Here is a 20,022-nt window from a genome sequence, read left to right on the forward strand (position 1 = left end):
CCGGATTGGTTACTTTTGAAAACAGTAACCCGACACTTAAAATAACAGAACTTACAGACGTAGCAGTTACAGGTAAAAAGCAGCCCACACCGAGCATGTAACGAACGAAAAGAACAGCGTATTTTCATTCGCACCTGAAAGGTGATCGGAGTCTGATAAGGTATATTCGGATGCAGAACAGTGGTCAGACCCTAAAAAGCATTGAATAAACTGTATGCATAATAGTATAATTATATTATATAACATAAACACAGCTAATAAAATTCTGTGACATGATGTCTTCAGCAAACTCGGCTCCCAGTAAAGGTCTCGCGGTATCGATTCGCGCATAGTTCTATTGTATGGGCTAATTTTTATCGTCGTGCAGCTATCTTCTTCACAACAAACTAAAGGATTATAGGTATTTATGTACATTTACGTTTCCCGTAATATGTCTTAGTTATGGCTAAGGTTAGTATGTCCGATATAGATTGCTTCCTAAACCTTATGATTGAAATAAACTTCCACCACCCGTGAATATTTAAATCCAAGATAAGAACACTTCCAAAGCAGACCAGGATATCGAATTTCAAGTATATATCATGCTTACTATTCCGACGAACCAGCTAATTGAAATATATATATTGTTTAGCTCCTAATTTATTTTTGGATTCGAATGATCTCTCCAAAAGGAAACAGTCAGTCCCACAATTTCAAATTACCTATGCACGAGTCACATTATTGGAAGCATACATAGTCTGATTATTTTCTTAAAATGGAACTCAGTAGAAAAATTGTTTGTGCTATCATATTTACGGTGCTAGTAATTCCGAGTTGAATACTGGTTCTGATGATGCCATTACCTTAAAACGGCTATACAAAGATATTGGGTTCTAGATAAAATTGCGAAACTAGCGTCTCTATTTGTAATGTATAAAGTAAATACATTCATATCAAATAACGCGAGCCTAAAACACATAATAGCTCAACTAAAATGTAGCCCAACAAAAGTATCTGTACAGGGGAATCCCATGGCCTGTGATCATATGACAAATACATACGATTCAACCAATCAAATCGTACAATATCTTGATATAACGACCCAGGACGAAATAATTGATGCCTGCAAATGCTGGGAATTGGTTATGGTTTTCATTTGTCATATTTAGCTTTTGGGTTCTAAGAATTATCAGTGTGTCGCATTAGAGCAAGAAATATAGTATACGCTGTTCAAAGCAGGCTGAGACAGATGGAATATTTCACGCCTTTGCTGAATGTTGCGTTTATGCATTGAAGTAAGCTGGCAGCGCTATTTGTTGGCTAAATGGGGACGAACAACCTCAGTATAAGCATGTATACATTAAGAAATAGATTAAAGGTTGTATTTTAGAACAAGCTTTTTACAACAAGACTGAAAACTTTTTACCGAAAAAAACTTATAGAAACACGTTTGATACTTTGCGAAATCGGAAAATTTTAAAAACCATCTTCCAAGGACTGAATCGAATTACCAGACTTGATTGTTATAAAATATTCTTGTGCTTGTGCTTTTGTATATAATTTACCGTTAAATCTTCAATATTTTTATATATAGTATATAACTGGGTAGGCCAGCATGGATAACAGTATTGGACAGTGAGACACGTCTGTCACAGCATAATAACAGCATAGCATAGCATAATAAGTACATACGTCAAATATAAATCATTGCGCTTTTGTATATACTTTACCGTTAAATCTTCAATATTTTTATATATAGTATATAACTGGGTAGGCCAGCGTGGATAACAGTACTGTACAGTGAGACACGTCTGTCACAGCATAATATCAGCATAGCATAGCATAATAAGTACATACGTCAAATATAAATCATTGTGCTTTTGTATATAATTTACCGTTAAATCTTCAATATTTTTATATATAGTATATACCTGGGTAGGCCAGCATGGATAACAGTACTGTACAATGAGACACGTCTGTCACTACGTCACAGCATAGCATAGAATATTAAGTACATACGTCAAATGTGAATCATTGTTAAGTAGATTGACTAACAGAAACGCAATACATGACAAGGAAGTACTGCTCACATAATATATATATATATTTACCATCGATATAAAACTGTTTTTATAACATTCGATTGGTTGCACCAACTAACACGAAGTTGTTGGTTATCATGGATAAATTGTTCAGATTTGCGAGTACCCTCGTTTAGATGTATATAGTTGATTTATTAATTTTACGGTAAATAAAAGCTATAAAAATATGGTTAAAAAAGATGTTAATAAATATCATTTTTAATTGTTATATATCTTTAATATAAACTTGTGATAAACGATAAAATAACAGAGATCACATATTTATATAGAGAATATAACATCTTTTACAAATAAGCTTAGTGATATTGAGATTAGTAGAGAACTTTACTTTGTTCAGAGGCATAGATAATCTTTATAGAAATTCGGTAGTACATGTGTGCGACAATAGAATACGAACTTCCGTTTTCAAACTTGCTATTTGATTTCGCCAAAACATTATATCAACTTATTTTCAACTAGAAAATATTTGAATAACATATAACACCAGTTAGTTTAAGCAGGGCTCTTATAAAATCTGCCATGCCTATTTACGCTAACATATATGATGTTAGCACACGGAAAGCAGGAGAAAAGTTTGTTGTGAATCTTTATGAATCTGGAAAATTCACAGAAAAATGGGACAGAGAAGAACTGACGGAAATGTTCGAAGAATATTTGGATGGTCAGAACAAGAATTTCAATGAGGTTTTATATCACATGAATCAATATCACCCAACCCTACTGTATGTAAGGCGTCACACAGTGGTGGCATTTGAACGTGAGGAAACTGACAAATTGTACGATAGGTATCTCAAGAAAGATAATCAAGATAATTCATTGTTCGCTAACACGGAAGAAGATCGGGATTCAGGGCCGATAATACCAGGACGAAAGCCAGTGCTCTCGGGCACTCCTATTCCTGCATCACCAATGGCTTTGCACGCGTTTCCAATTTCGGATACTGTAAGAAAAATATTTTCAAAATATGATGGAGTTAGCCCCAGTGCTAAACAAAAAATGATAGATTTACTGACGACTCCGTTAATATTTTCAAAATATCCAGATAAATTTCATTTATTACTTCACATTGAGGAGTTGCAACACGAAGCAGATATGAGGACGTATGACATGAAATCCACTACTCTGTTTCAAGAAATCAATAACGATAACCTATTTCTGCACGTTCCTGGATTAGCTGAGAAGCGGCCTTCAGTTTTGAAGGGAGATCGTCTCTTGGCAAAAAAATTGGACATGAATGGCAAACCTGGCAAAGATTGGTACGAAGGTTATGTTCATGAAGTAAGGCAAAATGATGTTGAGATTCAATTTGACAAAAATTTTCACGATGAGTATTTCAGTGGAATGAGAACATATATCAAATTTAGACTGAATCGTCACCCATTGAAAATGATGCATAGGACTCTCACATTGGTGAAAAAATTGGAAAACATACTGTTTCCTGTCGATGACAGTTATCTACTGAGAGATGCTGAAAAGCCAAAACTACTTTTAAAGACAGGGTTTATAGAAAATAACCCGCATCAAGTAGCAGCAATTCAAAACATCGTGAAAGAAAATTCCTCGAAAATCTATATCATATATGGACCTCCAGGAACTGGAAAAACTGTAACAATGGTGGAATCAGTTTTTCAAACGATGAAAAAATATTCTGATTTCCACATACTTGTTGCTGCACCATCTAACAGTGCATGTGATTTGTTAGCAAAACGAATATTGAAACACGTTGACAAGAAAGACATTTGGCGTTTAACAGCGCCCTCACGTATGAATATTCCAGAATCCATGGTAGAAATATCAAGGATTGGCACTCCGGCTTCAATAGAAAACCTTAGTAAATACAAGATTATTGTCAGTACTTTGATAACGGCAGGAAGAATAGCATCTGCAAATTTTGAACCGAGGATTTTCGATAGAATTTTTATTGATGAATGTGGTCAATCAATGGAACCAGAATTATTGGTAGCAGTATCAGGAATAATAAATGATGTAGGAAAAGTTGTTTTAGCAGGTGACCCAAAACAGTTGGGGCCGATAATTCGCTCTCGAATAGCGAAAAAACACGGATTACAATACTCATTTCTAGAAAGATTGATGGGAAATCCATTGTACGAAAAGCAAAATGGAAAATTCAACGAACATAGGGTGACCAAGCTATTGAAAAATTACCGTTCCCACGAAGCCATCATTAAAGTTTCAAACGAAGAATTCTATGATAACGAGTTAGAAGTTTGTGCTGACGAATTAATGCGAAATTCTCTGTGTTCGTGGGGAGAGCTTCCACAAAAAAATTTCCCGGTAATTTTCCATGACGTTCGAGGAAAAGATGAACAGGAAGAAAAGAGTCCATCATTTTTCAACAGCAAGGAGGTGAAAATAGTACAGCAGTACGTCGAGAACCTTTTGTCAGATCGCAGGCATCGTGTTAAACCAGAAGAAATAGGAATAATAGCACCATATCGCAGCCAAGTACAGAAAATCAGAAAAGAAATTAGGCAACCTGGAATTAAAATTGGAAGCGTGGAAGAATTCCAGGGTCAAGAACGACGTGTCATTATTATCAGTACCGTCAGAAGCAACGAAGAAAATCTCAAAACCGATGCACGTTTTCGACTTGGCTTCCTCGCCGATCCAAAACGATTCAACGTCGCTGTGACTCGAGCTAAAAGTCTTCTAGTAGTAATCGGAAATTCCAAAATTTTATGCATGGATAAATACTGGAGAAAACTTTACGATTTCTGTAAAAACAATAATTCTTTCATCGGAACGGCAGTAGCTGAAAGTAAAATTCTGGACCTCACTTCGTTCATGCCTACGCAAAACGATGACGTTTATGACATCACAGAGGATGACGTCGAAGATTCCGGAGTTCCAGAATGGAAAATGGACTCATAGTTTTCAATATATATATATACTGTATATAAAAAACAATAAATTTACTTAGTTTTAATTGATGTAAATTATATGTAGCAATTGGTATTCTTAAAATGGATAGAAGATTGGACCAAATGCTTTTTTTATATTCTCAACGAGGTTGGAGCAATGACGCCAACAATTATGTGTCATACCAATCAATCTAAAAACTGTGTGGGCATTTGGTATATAATGCAACATGTTAGTCATCAGAACAGGTTCAGCTTATTTTCCGATATCCTATAAATTCAAGTGCGGTATTAGGAATTGATTTTATACTCAATTAGGTATATATTATCAACTTTTCAATCTGGTCAGACTGTAAACCGACTCTAGTAGTATTTTGCGCGAGGGACAACTCTTGAGACAAAGTAAATATGTGAACCAAAATACCAAAAATTATAATACTTTCAAACTTTCATTATGGCAGAACTTGTTCCGCTTAAGATCCTTTATACTGGCGTCAAACTAATTCATATGACTAATACTTCAATGTGATATATATTCTAATGATGTCCTTCAAATGGCGCATGGAGCCATACTACCACGTCTACTTCATTTTTTAGAAATATATTTTAATGATTTATCATTTCGTGATTATTTGTTTACATTAATTATTTAGATGACATAATAGTTTGCATTGTATTGCTATTGTATACAGTAAAAGTAATAACAAATCTACTTTTACTGTTGTTTCAAGAGAAGCCTAATTGTGCGAAGCGCGGATAATCATTGTACTTTTAAAACGTTTTGAGTTGAAGTGAAATTTATTTACTATTTTGGTCTTTATTATTGGTCCGCAATTTACTCTTGTGCTTGCTTAAATCAATTTATATGTACATCAGTGATTAAAATGTGATTGAATGTAAAGGCAGAAAAATGGCTTTTTTACATTTTAAAAGAGTTTCTCATTAAATTGAATTCTCTGCTTTTGAATTGCATACTTCATTCGTAATTCTATTTGTTTAATTATGTTTTTGACATTTTGGGTTGGTTTTGCTAGTTCGCCGGTCCGCAAAATCACTTTCGAAATTTTAGTGACATCCGCAGTGTTAACTCTAAGCGAATCATGAGTGCGAAAGTGCTTCGCAGATCACTTTGAAAATCCTCTCGTTTCGTGAGCTAGCGTGACCTAGTTTCTCATTTACATTTATATTATACTATTTCAGAGCTTACCCAAAGACCAGTACAGTAATTCTTAAATGTCGACATGCCTTGGCTTGCGTGCGATTTCGGGCAGAAAACATCATATATTGGCAAAATGTTTAGTATTGCCGTGTACTTTCAGCATTCATAAATAGCGCTCTTTGTAATGCTGCTGACCTAGTATCAAATATTCGCATCACAACGGCACTTGCGAGGTTTCCATATATTTCAATTACACTAATAGGAACGATGACACCAAAGAGTTTTCTTTTGCGAGATACACGAAATATAACAGGGTGATTCTTGAAAAAAACATGAATATTGAAAATAAACGAATGATATGATAGTGGATCCCAAATAATTTTGAGAGTGTCTCGAAATACCAATCCAGTTGCTAAATAATTTTTATTCGACCACATGAACGCTGATATCCTGAAAATTAATGTTGAAAGAGTAGTACGCATTCTCAGATACCGGGCATCCAGTCGCGATATTCTATCGTTTATATGCACAAATCTCACATTAATAGTAATTGCTACCAAGTTTGTGAAGTTTAGAAACCAACAAACAGAAAATAACTTACGGTTATTCTAAAACACAATTAAAATTCAGTCGGCAATAAATTGCGCCAAGACGATGCCATACAAAACGAAAAAGATTTGGTCACGAGAGTTACGTTAGAGGGCTGCAAAACGACGTTGTTTTTTAAGCAGAATGTAAAACAATCAAATAAAAAAACGGGAGTTACGACGCCCTTAACACATCGTGTGTATTAAACTTCCCTGGTAAGTACTATTATTATTGTACTTATACACCTGTTGGAGTATTTCGGACAGTTTCGAATTTAAAATAAATGAAAACCCGACATTCAATAAAGACGCAAAAGTAAAATGAACATTTATTGAAAAATTTATTATTTAAGAAAGACAACATGATCGTACAATTCCGCCAAAACCTCGATGTTCGCAAGTGAGATGATAAATAAATACTTCCCTGTATTCGATCAATTAACTTTAGCGTATCGTTGTTCTGCCAACAAACAGCGGGGTGCAAAATATTTCCGTCCTGTGATATGCTCACAAATATTCTCGATATTATTATCATACCCTCGCGTATGTACTTTCTATTAGCTCTTTAGTGATCCCTTTCATCCTTGGCCAAGTCATGTTTCGAATATGTGAACATTTTATTCGACCATACATGGCCGGCGGGATGTTAAAATTGTAAACAAGAGAGAGGTAAAATCAATCGCGAATTTCGTTATAACGGCTCGTTTACGAATTGTTGCGCTTGTTATTGTCGAAAATGATTACATTTGTTGTATTTTGAGGCATTTAAGCAGTAATAATTAGGGCATGACATCATCAAAATCGTCAAGTGAGATCTTGAAATTGCAAATTCCGTGAATAAAATTGTGAAATACTCGGTAACGAATTCAGCTTTAATGACTGTCGGGGTATTGTTTTGTTGAAAATTATTATTAATGTGAGAGCGCCAAAAAGATACAGTCCATACCGATACGACTGCAATTTATATGGCCGCACTTGGTGTGGCGCGTTTATTAATAGTGTAAAATGAATTAAACGGATATCAAATATAACCAAGCCTGTCGGCGTGTTTATTTTCTGTGGTCAAGAATCGTAAAATACCATCTTGAGACAAATTCACTTCTATTGCAAAATCTTAATTTTCAGTTATTATCGTTATACAAATAACGTGTGGCAACTTTTTAATTTATCGTCGACCAAAAAACCGCCCCACACTCGCCCAAACGTGTGTCGAGCTTGAACGACAGGAACAATTTCATCGACTTTGATTAGGGAAAATATGTATTTTATTGGGAATGCAAAATAAATGTAACAAAACGCATTTTTTGTGATATAACTTTGTATTTTCGGAAACGGGTTGCCGTGAAAGGTAAAATTTGATCTAAATTAACCGCGTTAAAATCGTCAAGTGAGATCTTGAAATTGCAAATTCCGTGAATAAAATTGTGAATTACTCGGTAACGAATTCAGCTTTAATGACCGTCGGGGTATTGTTTTGTTGAAAATTATTATTAATGTGAGAGCGCCAAAAAGATACAGTCCATACCGATGCGACTGCAATTTATATGGCCGCACTTGGTGTGGCGCGTTTATTAATAGTGTAAAATAAATTACGGTAAACGGATATCAATTATAACCAAGCCTGTCGGCGTGTTTATTTTCTGTGGTCAAGAATCGTAAAATACCATCTTGAGACAAATTCACTTCTATTATAAAAACTTAATTTTCAGTTATTATCGTTATACAAATAACGTGTGGCAACTTTTTAATTTATCGTCGACCAAAAAACCGGCCCACACTCGTCCAAACGTGTGTCGAGCTTGAACGACGGGAACAATTTCATCGACGACTTTAATTAGGGAAAATATGTATTTTATTGGGAATGCAAAATAAATGTAACAAAACGCATTTTTTGTGATATAACATTGTATTTTCGGAAACGGGTTGCCGTGAAAGGTAAAATTTGATCTAAATTAACCGTAAAAATGTTTTATTTTAAATGTAACAAAACACATTTTGCGATATAACCTTGTATTTTCGAAAACGAGTGTCCTGAAAAGTAAAATATGATCTAAATTAATCGCAAAAATGCTTTATTTTAAATGTTACAAACACATTTTCGCGATATAACCTTGTATATTCGGAAACGGATGTCGTGAAAAGTAAAATATGATCTAAATTAATCGCAAAAATGTTTTATTTTAAATGTAACAAAACACATTTTTCGCGATACAACTGTATTTTCGGATACCGGGTGTCATGGAGAGTAAAATATGATCTGAATTAACCGTAAATAATGTTTCATTCCAAATGTATCGCATGGTTGCAAAACGCAGTTTTTGCAATATAACTTTATATTTTCGAAAACGGGGCGTCATTATTAATATAATGTTTTATCTATCGTCTGACTAACGTCTGGTACACATCATATTCGGGGAGAACTCCAGCCCGCGAAAGGTCATTTAATTTAAAATAGAGAACGTTTCACCCATTCCTAAACGGAAAATCGCCAGTAAGTCGACAGGGATTCAACCCTCCGGATTCAGTATTCTATATCCCCGTGTCAGAACTTTCTGAAGAATGGAACAAAAAAAACCGTCAAACCGCCGCGGAAGAAGGGGAGTATTTTTTGCACGAATAATTAGGGCGTGACATTATCAAAATCGTCAAGAAACTGGTAAATTTGCAAATTCCATAAATAAAATTGTGAATTGCTGGGAAACATTTTAGCTATAATTATCGCCGGGGTATTGTTTTGTTGAAAACACGTTGAAACTTGAGGGAATCAGTTACAATTAGCGCCTGGCCTCTATTAGGCACTCGAGCACTCGAAAAAAAAGCACTCGAGCCCACGCAGAAATGCCTTTATTGCCGAATTATTCAATCACTATTTTAAATCAACATTCAGGATTGGCACAATTTCGGATTTGCGAACTTTATCACCATAGAAAAACATGAGAAAGTTAATTATCGTCTTAATAAATATCTGCATCACGGTATCGTCAATAATATTACCATTTGCATAAAATTGGGACGGTAAATATACAAACCTTGATAGGTTTTAAAGCAAACGCAAATGTTGATTTGAGTCCTCAATGTCTTCAACAGCTGTTGCCGATGTGAACCAACGGGTAAACCCGAAATATAAAACTTCGATGTCCGCCGACCCGCAAGAATTCATATTTGTAAAAAAGAGAGGGCGGGAATATAGATTACCAAAACCTGGATATCGCCGCCAAAACGATCGGTGACAAGAACAATTAGCGATTACAACGGAATTAACCAGTAAAAACGCTTTGTTGCAGATTTTTTACCGACGTTCCAAAAATATTCGTTATTCGGTACTCGGTTAAAAATATTCAATTCAAAAAAGTATTGAATTTTGCCCACCCGTACTCGTATATCAATGAGAAATAGTTGTGTAAATATCGCAAAATTCCGGAAAATGCCACGTGCTTTCAACATTGTGATTACAATAAAATGGCACTTAATGGTATTTTGTGAATTTGGTGATTTTGCAAATCTGTGACATGCAGCTAAAAGTTTCGTCTGATTTGAAAATCGTGCACTTTGGTCACAATTCATCCAAAGTGACTATAACACTTTACTAACACTTTTATAGTCATTTTGAATTCATCGATATCATTGATAGTCACATGACCACTCTCGTTCAAAGAAACGCACTGTGTAGTATTCCAACATCTGGTTTCAAAGACGCCAGGAGCGTTTATGCGGGAGAAGCGGAATCCGTGTGCTTGTATAATAATCATATTATAAACAAGAATTTTGCCGTTAATGCATAAGCTTTATCTCCTATGTCTGCATCTCATAGGTTAGAATTCTGGTAAATATCGTTATGATATGCAGAATTGAGTTACAAAAGTACTAGTATGTTACTTATTTGTCAACTTAATACTCGAAAATATTTGTTAACTTTGAATTTTTATTCCATTCAAAATCGGAAAAAAGTGCTATTTCTCTTCAAAATCGGAAAAAAGTGCTATTTCGCAGTCCCTAAAAAAAGTTGCGAAAGTGCTTCGCAATTTTCGCAAAAAAGTGCGCTAATAGTGAACACTGGACATGTGATAAAAGTTAGTGATTTTAACGACAAGGGGCTCCTATTTGAAATACACTATATATTGTGCAGCTCCCCCAACGCCAATCCCTCAGCCTGCGTTACATGTGTTATAACGAAACTCCTGACCTATATTCATAACTCAGTCTTGATAGAATATGTATAATCCAATAATCGTACTTTGTTCTTTCTTATTTTAAACTTTTAGTGAGATTTTACGATTTATTCGCGAGTACTAGCAATGTGGAAATACGTCAATAGCATTTTTTCAGTTCCAATGCGCATAGATCTTCATTGATACACTGTATAATATATTATAAAGCATTGGATGTGATTAAATTCGTAATAAAATTTTGATTTGAATGGTATCTCTAAAATGAAACAACCCGTAGCACAATTTCGAAGTGCCTATACGAACGAGCCACACTATTGGATGTATGTATCGTATGACTATTTTTTTTAAACCGAACTGATTTCTCCAAGCAGTACAAATTTGATATATACACAAGTGACGCTGGTGTCATTGACCTAAAACGTCCACACTAAGAATTCGTGAAAGTTGTATCCCTATTTGCTATGAATAGAGTACCTTCATACAGACCAAATGACACGAGTCCAAAACAACTGCAAGATCAATTTAAACTTCGCCTGACAAAGGTATGTGTACCGGGGAATCCCACGGTGTCTAATCATGCGATAAATATCTACGATTCAACCAGGTAAATTTTATAGTATCGTAATATAACATATATGCAGTTATGTCCACAGGTACTGGGTACTGGCAGTAGTTTGAATTTGACATATTTAGCTCTTGGATTCCACGAATTATCTCTTTTTCGTATTATAAACAGAAATATAAAATATATTGTTTAAAGTGAAGTGATATACAGAGGTGTCTTCAGGCGAATAGAAGATTTCGTTGAAGTTAAAGTTTAAACCAGGGGTCGGCAACCTTTTGTCGCTCGCGGGCCAAAATTAAGGGTTCCTAGTCATGGGCGGGCCTCACACATTTTTAGAAAGTTGAAAACCGAACGGATGATACTTTGTATAATAAAAATCAAGCAGTGATACATCACTCGAATATAATATAGGTCTATTTCTCTTATTGCATTGCATCTCAAAAAATTACATTTTTATATATTCGGCGCCATTATATCCTTTGCATTAAGCATAAACTTTTCCACGTTTGGTTGTCATTCGTCTAATAATAATTCAATTATTGGTTCATTAAAAGAGTAATTGTGAACTTTATGCATGTTAGATTATAATATGATTTAGTCTTACAATAAATTCTGTTACTTAAAGAATATAATCGTCGAAACAACTGTTTTGTTACTATAATTCAGTAAAGCGTCGCGGGCCGGATTATATTGCTCCGAGGGTCGTAGGTTGCCGACCCCTGGTTTAAACGTTATGCAGGAGAAGGGCCACCGCATTAGATGATAAAATTGGTAATTAGTCAGTTTGGTATAGGGTTAGAAATTGAGATTGCGCTGGAAATTAAAAATGTTGAATCATTCCTAACTCGAACCCTAACTGGAAAATTACTGATTATTTATTTTAAAACATGGCGGGTGATTTCTACATAAGATTCAAAAGGAGTTTTATGAAGGATTAATGAATTTTGTACAAAATTTACATTAAAGTAAGCTGCTAACGCTATCAATTGGCTTTATGGAAAAGAACAACCACAGACTAAGCATATACACATTAAATATATGATTTTTGTATATGGAAACAGTCTTTTTACAACATGACGGCAACAAAATACAAATTTCCGTTTTCAAACGTGCTAATTGATATGGTCAAAACATTATATTACTTGTTTTTTTTAGGAATTATTTGAACAACATATAACAACAGTAATTTTAAGAAGGGCTTTTGCAAATTCTTCCATGCCTATTTACGCCAACATATATGATGTTAGTACACGGAAAGCGGGAGAAAAGTTTCTTGTAAATCTTTATGAATCTGGAAAATTTACAGAAAAATCGGACAGAGAAGAACTGACGGAAATGTTCGAAGAATATTTGGATGGTCAGAACAAGAATTTCAATGAAGTTTTATATCACATGAATCAATATCACCCAACCCTACTGTATGTAAAACGTCACACAGTTGTGGCATTTGTACGTGAAGAAACTGACAAATTGTACGATAGGTATCTGAGAAGAGATAATCAAGATAATTCATTATTTGATAATACGGATGAAAATCAGGATTCTGGGAGAATAATACCAGGACGAAAGCCGATCTATTCGGGCGGTGCTATTCCTGCATCTCCATTGGCTTTGCACGCGTTTCAAATTTCGGATTCCATAAGGAAAATATTTTCAAAATATGATGTAGTTAGCCACAGTGTTGAACAAAAAATGAAAGATTTACTGACGACTCCGTTAGTATTTTCAAAATATCCAGATAAATTTCATTCATTACTTCACATTGAAGAGTTGCAACACGAAGCAGATATGATGACGTATGACATGAAATCCACTACTCTATTTCGAAAAAAAAATAACAACAACCTATTTCTGAACGTTCCTGGATTAGCTGAGAAGCGGCCTTCAGTATTGAAGGGAGATCGTCTCTTGGCAAAGACATTGGACATGTATGGCAATCCTGGCAAAGATTGGTACGAAGGTTATGTTCATGGAGTAGGGCAAAATGATGTTGAGATTCAATTTGACAAAAATTTTCACTACGATTATATCAGTAGAATGAGAGCATATATCCAATTTAGACTGAATCGTCACCCATTGAAAATGATGCATAGGACACTCACATTGGTAAAAAAATTGAAAAAAATTCTGTTTCCTGTCGATGACATCAGTTATCTACTGAGAGATGCTGAAAAGACAAAACTACCTTTAAAGACAGGGTTTATAGAAAATAACCCACATCAAGTAGCAGCAATTCAAAACATCGTGAAAGAAAATTCCTCGAAAATCTATATTATATATGGACCTCCAGGAACAGGAAAAGCTGTTACAATGGTGGAATCAGTTTTTCAGACGATGGAAAAATATTCTGATTCCCATATCCTTGTTGCTGCACCATCTAACAGTGCATGTGATTTGTTAGCGGAAAGATTATTAGAATACGTTGACGAGAAAGACATTTGGCGCTTAACAGCGCCCTCGCGTATAAATATTCCAGAATCCATGGTGGAAATATCAAGGATTGGCACTTTGGCTTCAAGAGAAAACCTTAGTGAATACAAGATTATTGTCAGTACTTTGATAACGGCAAGAAGAATAGCATCTGCAAATTTCGAACCGAGGATTTTCAATAGAATTTTTATTGATGAATGTGGTCAATCCATGGAACCAGAATTATTGGTAGCAGTATCAGGAATAATAAAAGATGAAGGAAAAGTTGTTTTAGCAGGTGACCCAAAACAGTTGGGCCCGATAATTCGCTCTCGAGTAGCCAAAAAACACGGATTACAAACTTCATTTCTGGAAAGATTGATGGGAAATCCATTGTACGAAAAGCAAAATGGCAAATTCAACGAACATAGAGTGACCAAGCTATTGAAAAATTACCGTTCCCACGAAGCCATTATTAAAATTTCAAACGAAGAATTCTATGATAACGAATTAGAAGTTTGTGCTGACGAATTAATGCGAAACTCTCTGTGTTTGTGGGGAGAGCTTCCACAAAAAAATTTCCCGGTCATTTTCCATGACGTTCGAGGAAAAGATGAACAGAAATAAGAGAGCCCATCATTTTTCAACAACAAGGAGGTGAAAATAGTACAGCAGTACGTTGAAAACCTTTTTTCAGATCGCAGGCATCGTGTTACGCCAGAAGAAATAGGTATAATAGCACCATATCGCAGCCAAGTACAGGAAATCAGAAAAAAAATTAAGCAACCTGGAATTAAAATTGGAAGCGTGGAAGAATTCCAGGGTCAAGAACGACGTGTCATTATTATCAGTACCGTAAGAAGCAACGAAGAAAATCTCAAAACCGATGCACGTTTTCGACTTGGCTTCCTCGCCGATCCAAAACGATTCAACGTCGCTGTGACTCGAGCTAAAAGTCTTTTAGTAGTAGTCGGAAATTCCAAAATTTTATGCATGGATAAATACTGGAGAAAACTTTACGATTTGTGTAAAAACAACGGTTCTTTCATCGGAACGACTGTGACTGAAAGTGAAATTCTGGACCTCACTACGTTCATGACTACGCAAAACGATGACGTTTATGACATCACAGAGGATGATGTCGAAGATTCCGGAGTTCCAGAATGGAAAATGGACTCATAGTTTTCATACTGTATATAAAAAGTAATAAAGTAATTTAGTTTTAATTTGGTAGCTGCCACACGCCAATCAACTATCTGCCATCCTATTGACCCGTTTGTAAATAATTAAAACTGCATAACAGAGAAATACCATATAAAAACTACAAATATTTCGTATGCAGAGACTTTCGTAGATAGAGTTGCTAGGTGCGGCCCGCGGCTTCGCCGAGTTACTTGTGTTTAGCCCGCCTTTAAAAAAGGTTGCACACCCCTGAATTAAGGTAGAGGTGACCAGCAGTGGTACCAGCATGGCGAGACGACCCCAAACACATTAAATCAAACGCTAGATTTCTTGAGAGAAAAGTCAGCAATGACATCCAGTGGGCACTGAAACCTCTCAGATTTTGAAATATATGGAGTTCGAAGGACAGTTTGTATCAGAACAATCCTCAAACGATTGGTGAACTCAAGGCTGCAATTGCAGTTATAAAATAGAGAAATACCCAAAGAAGAGTGATTGACAATGTTGCAAAATAAATGCAATTCATTCTTTAACGCGAGGACAACAGGCTAGAATAGATCTTTGTCGTTTGCCAATTTATGTATTACTCATGTAGCCTTATTGGACACGTCAGTGGACATAACGATCGTTTTGCATTATTTTTGGACACCTAGTGGAAATCTTAAAATATCTCTTTTCTTTTCGATTACTGAACAAATTTCTTCAAAATTTTCAGTGATTGAAGATGAATTTTTTTTTCTGGATGGCTATTACTTTTATTTATTTCAAATATTCCTGTTATAACTGTGGGATTTGTATATTTTACACGTAATAGATTTGTTTTTATGCTGGCACTCTTCTTTTTGTTTTTTCGCTTATTCTGATGAACGTGTTCATATACTTGAGCATTGCTCTTTTGGTATTTATTGACCTAAAGAATTAAAAATAAAATGAACCAGTTAAGTCGCAACATGAAAATGGTCCTATTTGGCGTACGTCAGTCTAATTAGATGCCCAGCTCTCACGTGTTGCTCTTAACAAAACCAAAATTATAACATATGGGTGTTGTAGACTACTTACACTACCGCTTCAAAGCTTCACAGAATCCCATATGGTAAAATGAAGCTGTTATTCAATACAGTACAACGAAACGTGAAGTACATGGAGAAGGAAGCATATGCCGTATGCGCTAGACTAGTATTATTATGAAACAATACGAATTTAAAAAAGTCATTATAAGCGAGAAATTTCCAAGACCGAAATCTCAAGCAAACTAGTTTGAACCAAAAAATAGGAGAAAATGACATAAAATATCACACTTCTTGTGAGTTTCCGTATTGATGTCAGCGCCCCCAATTGCCCAAATCGCCATCAGCGCCCCCCAATTGCCCAAATCGCCATCAGCGCCCCCCAAGTTGTTGCAAACGCCCACAAGGGGGCGTTTTCGCCCATTTTGGAAACCGCTGGGTTAGGCCATAATTTTATTCATATTTTCCCTATTTAGTTTTATTACGAGTTCGGGACTGTCTGTATTAGTGCCCACAGGTTTCATTCTCTTTACACAACTTGATGTAGAGTAGACTAACAAAATTAGTTACTTCCATATTGATACACACACTTCTGGAGCTCCAATTTTGCTGCTATATTTTGATTCATGAAAATACATAAAAGTGTATGGAAACCCTTTATTCCATCACATTTAACCATCGATTCCCATTCTGTTGTTGTATCGTAGTTGTGTGATCAGAAGACCCAGATTTCCGGATTTTTTTTTTTTGAAAAAGCGTCTCGACAATCTAAATAGCACAAGTAAAAATGTACCCAACCCCATGCTTGGCGGACAAAGACGATAGTGGAATATTATATTTTCATTGTCACCCTGTGGGTGATTAGAGTCTCGTTATAAAAATTCAGATGTCGGTATAGTGGTCAGGCGTGACAGAACGAATCGAATTAGGTGTCTGCTTTAATAGTATATTACAAGGGTCGGCAACCTTTTGTCGCTCGCGGGCCATAATTAAGGGTTTCTAGTCATTGACGGACCGCACATATTTTTAGAAAGTTGAAAACCGAACGAATGATACTTTGTAAAATAAAAATCAAGCAGTGATACATCTCTCGAATAGAATATAGATTTATTTCCTCATTGCATTGCATCTCATAAAATTTCATATTAATATTTTCGGCGCCAAATTACCCTTTGCATTAAGCGTCAACTTTTCTATGTTTGGTTGCCATTTGTCTAATTATAATTACGAGTAATTGTGAATTTTATACATGTTAGATTATAATATAATTTAGTCTAACAACAAATTCTGTTACTCAAAAAATATAATCGTCAAAACAGCTGTTTAGTGTTATTAGTGTTTCCTGAACATAGTTTTATGATAAAATACGTACTATAAAAAAAGTGGTTTCGTAATATGTGCAAAACGTCTTGGCGAATTAAAAATGATCCGGTTGAAAAATGAATCGTGGTTATTTTGGTGAAATGTTGATTGGGCATTAGGTGTATATATGCATCGTTTTCTCGAATTGTAATAACATTGGAAATATTATTGTTGTTTAGGAAAATCGCCTTTCTCCGCAGATAATTGACCAAGCGATTTTAAGTTGCCATTACTCATTTAAATATCAACCGTTTATTTTTATAAATTTCCCCCGAGTTCTATAGCAAGTGATCTTTCATCCAAGATTTTTCTACTTTATTTTGGTTCATAAGAATACTTGATAATGTATTGAAACCCTCCATTCCATCACATTTGGCCATCGATTGTCAAATGTTGTTATACTCTGGTTGTGTGATCAGGAGACCCAAGATTCTGAATTAATTATTGTTCAAAACAGCAACTCGACAATTGAAATAGTTCAAGTAAAGTAGCCAACCCCAAGCTTGGCGGACAAAGAAGAGAATGGAATATGTTTTCATTGGCACCATGTGGATGATCGGAGTCTCGTAATACAAATTCAGATGTCGGCAACTTGGCATAGTGGCCAGGCGACAGAAGAGCATTAAATTAGGTGTCTGCTTTAAAGTAGAAGAATACATAAAAATTATTCAAACTACATGAGGACACATTAAAAGACATCAGTGAGAGAGCTCATTCGTAATTTAGAATGAAAATCTACAAGTTTCATTCTTAAAAATACAAAACTTTGGGAAATAGTAGTTACAATGACTAAGAAAACATGTGGAGGTTCAGGTAGATCAAAAGCAAAAATCATAATTTTTAAAAATCAAGTATATATTGAGAGGAAGTTTTCCAGAAAAAAATGCTCTGGTTGTGTCCCAAAGTAGAAGTGAGAATAAAATTAATAGTTGTGGGCTAAATTGTACAACACAATGTTTATGAAAAATAGTCCATGCTTAAAAAACTGTATATATATTATGAAATTTTAGGTCAGGTATTACTACAGTCTGCTTGACACAAACATGCTCAATGTACAACTTTGGGAATAAACCACAAAAAACTTCAACATATACATCAGCAACACTCCTTGTCACAGAAAATGGCTCCAACTCACTACCCGTCCACCCACGCATTGTACTTTCAAAAAAGAATACTGAATCAAGAAGGTAATGAACTTTGAATGGCTATAAAAAGATATTAATTCAAGATAAAATAGCGAAACGAGCGTCTCTATTTGTAATGAATAGAGTAAATACATATATCAAATCACGCTAGTTTAAAACACATAAAAGCTTAACTGAAATGTAGCCCGACCAAGGTATCAGTACAGGGGAATCCCATGGCCTCTGATCACATGACAAATACATACCACTGAACCAATCAAATCTTGTAATATCTTGATATAATATCTTGGTAATAGTTTGAATTTGTCATATTTAGCTTTTGGGTTTTAAGAATTATCACTGTGTCGCATTAGAGCAAGAAATATAGTATACGTCGTACACATTCAAAGCAATCTGACACAGGTGGGGGATTTCGCCACTTTGTTTAGTGTTGAAGTTTATGCAATAAAGTAAGCTGGCAGCGCTATTTGTTGGCTGAATAGAGAAGAACAACCTCAGGGTAAGCATGTGAAATTAGGAAATAGATTAATGGTTGTATATTAGAAAAAGCTTTTTACAACAAGACTGAAAACTTTTTACGGACTAATATACGGACTATGTATATATATCGTCGTCGTCGCCCAATTCCGAGGGACTGCTTTTTTTAGCCTATTTGCGGAAATGAAGAACATTATTGGATATGGTCGACACCGCATGGAATAGATATAATCATTGGCTATTTAATCATTGTCCTTCATTAAAAACGTTCACAGCTACAGCTAAATGCTTTGCTTGCAAGGTAAATTAAACACCAGTTACAATCGTACCATGAAATAGCCGAAAACAGTGGTTTTGGATGTTTTAAGGTGTGCCTGAGGCTTGTCGCCTTGCCCTATTTACAGCGTGATATGTTGTTATTTTGGCGTCACGGTTGATCGCTCGCTGAACGATATTGTTGCCCACTCGTTCTGAGTGCCACTTCTGACTGCCTGTATCTTCAATTCTCCATGCCCTCACACGAAAGTATAAAGAGTAATTGTGTATATACTGTATATATATATATTGTGTATCTACGTAGGCCAAAGTGTAACCTGAAAATAGATTCAATGGCGATATTTGAAAGTTGTTCATAGTGGATTCTAGATAGCAGATGACAAAACTTCCATAATTTCATAAATTGGATTGTGTGAGATGTGACATATTGCTGAAATTTACGAAATCACGAGTTAAAATTCGAACACATATAAATCAGCGAATTTTAGGTCAAATTTGAAATTTCTTTCACTAGTCTATGCGGAAGTTTTGTATTTATCTTTCCAAGGAGTGGTTTAAATTAATTATTTGTCATTTGACCCCAAAATTGAAAATTTGTTCTATTGTAGTTGTATTGAAAATTTTAATATATTTGGATAGATTTCAATAAAAAAAAACTAAAAATAGTTTTATAATTAAAATTCATTTAATAGTTTTCGAGAAAATTGGATTCAAAAATTTTTTT

General features: G+C 35.1%; 2 protein-coding genes across 2 annotated transcripts; both read left to right on the forward strand.

The window, feature by feature from the left end:
* Positions 1-2,149: 2,149 nt before the first annotated feature.
* Positions 2,150-5,946, forward strand: LOC144428059 (putative helicase mov-10-B.1). Its single transcript, XM_078116709.1, has one exon. The coding sequence runs from the start codon at positions 2,601-2,603 to the stop codon at positions 4,971-4,973; it is 2,373 nt and encodes a 790-aa protein (XP_077972835.1). The 5' UTR covers positions 2,150-2,600; the 3' UTR covers positions 4,974-5,946.
* Positions 5,947-11,336: 5,390 nt separating this feature from the next.
* LOC120338086 (putative helicase mov-10-B.1) lies at positions 11,337-15,031 on the forward strand. Its single transcript, XM_078117183.1, has 3 exons — positions 11,337-11,417; positions 12,596-14,399; positions 14,547-15,031. The coding sequence occupies exons 1-3, from the start codon at positions 11,337-11,339 to the stop codon at positions 15,029-15,031; spliced, it is 2,370 nt and encodes a 789-aa protein (XP_077973309.1).
* Positions 15,032-20,022: the final 4,991 nt, after the last annotated feature.

The sequence above is a fragment of the Styela clava genome, chromosome 10 (genome assembly GCF_964204865.1).
Source record: "Styela clava chromosome 10, kaStyClav1.hap1.2, whole genome shotgun sequence".
Lineage (NCBI taxonomy): Eukaryota > Metazoa > Chordata > Ascidiacea > Stolidobranchia > Styelidae > Styela > Styela clava.

Coding starts and splice junctions, on each gene's coding strand:
- LOC120338086 (XM_078117183.1), top strand. CDS start 11,337: ATGAATAGAGTACCTTCATACAGACCAAATGACACGAGTCCAAAACAA. Junction 11,418..12,595: donor TTAAACTTCGCCTGACAAAG/GTATGTGTACCG, acceptor TGTTTTTTTTAG/GAATTATTTGAACAACATAT. Junction 14,400..14,546: donor ATTAATGCGAAACTCTCTGT/GTTTGTGGGGAG, acceptor ACCTTTTTTCAG/ATCGCAGGCATCGTGTTACG.
- LOC144428059 (XM_078116709.1), top strand. CDS start 2,601: ATGCCTATTTACGCTAACATATATGATGTTAGCACACGGAAAGCAGGA.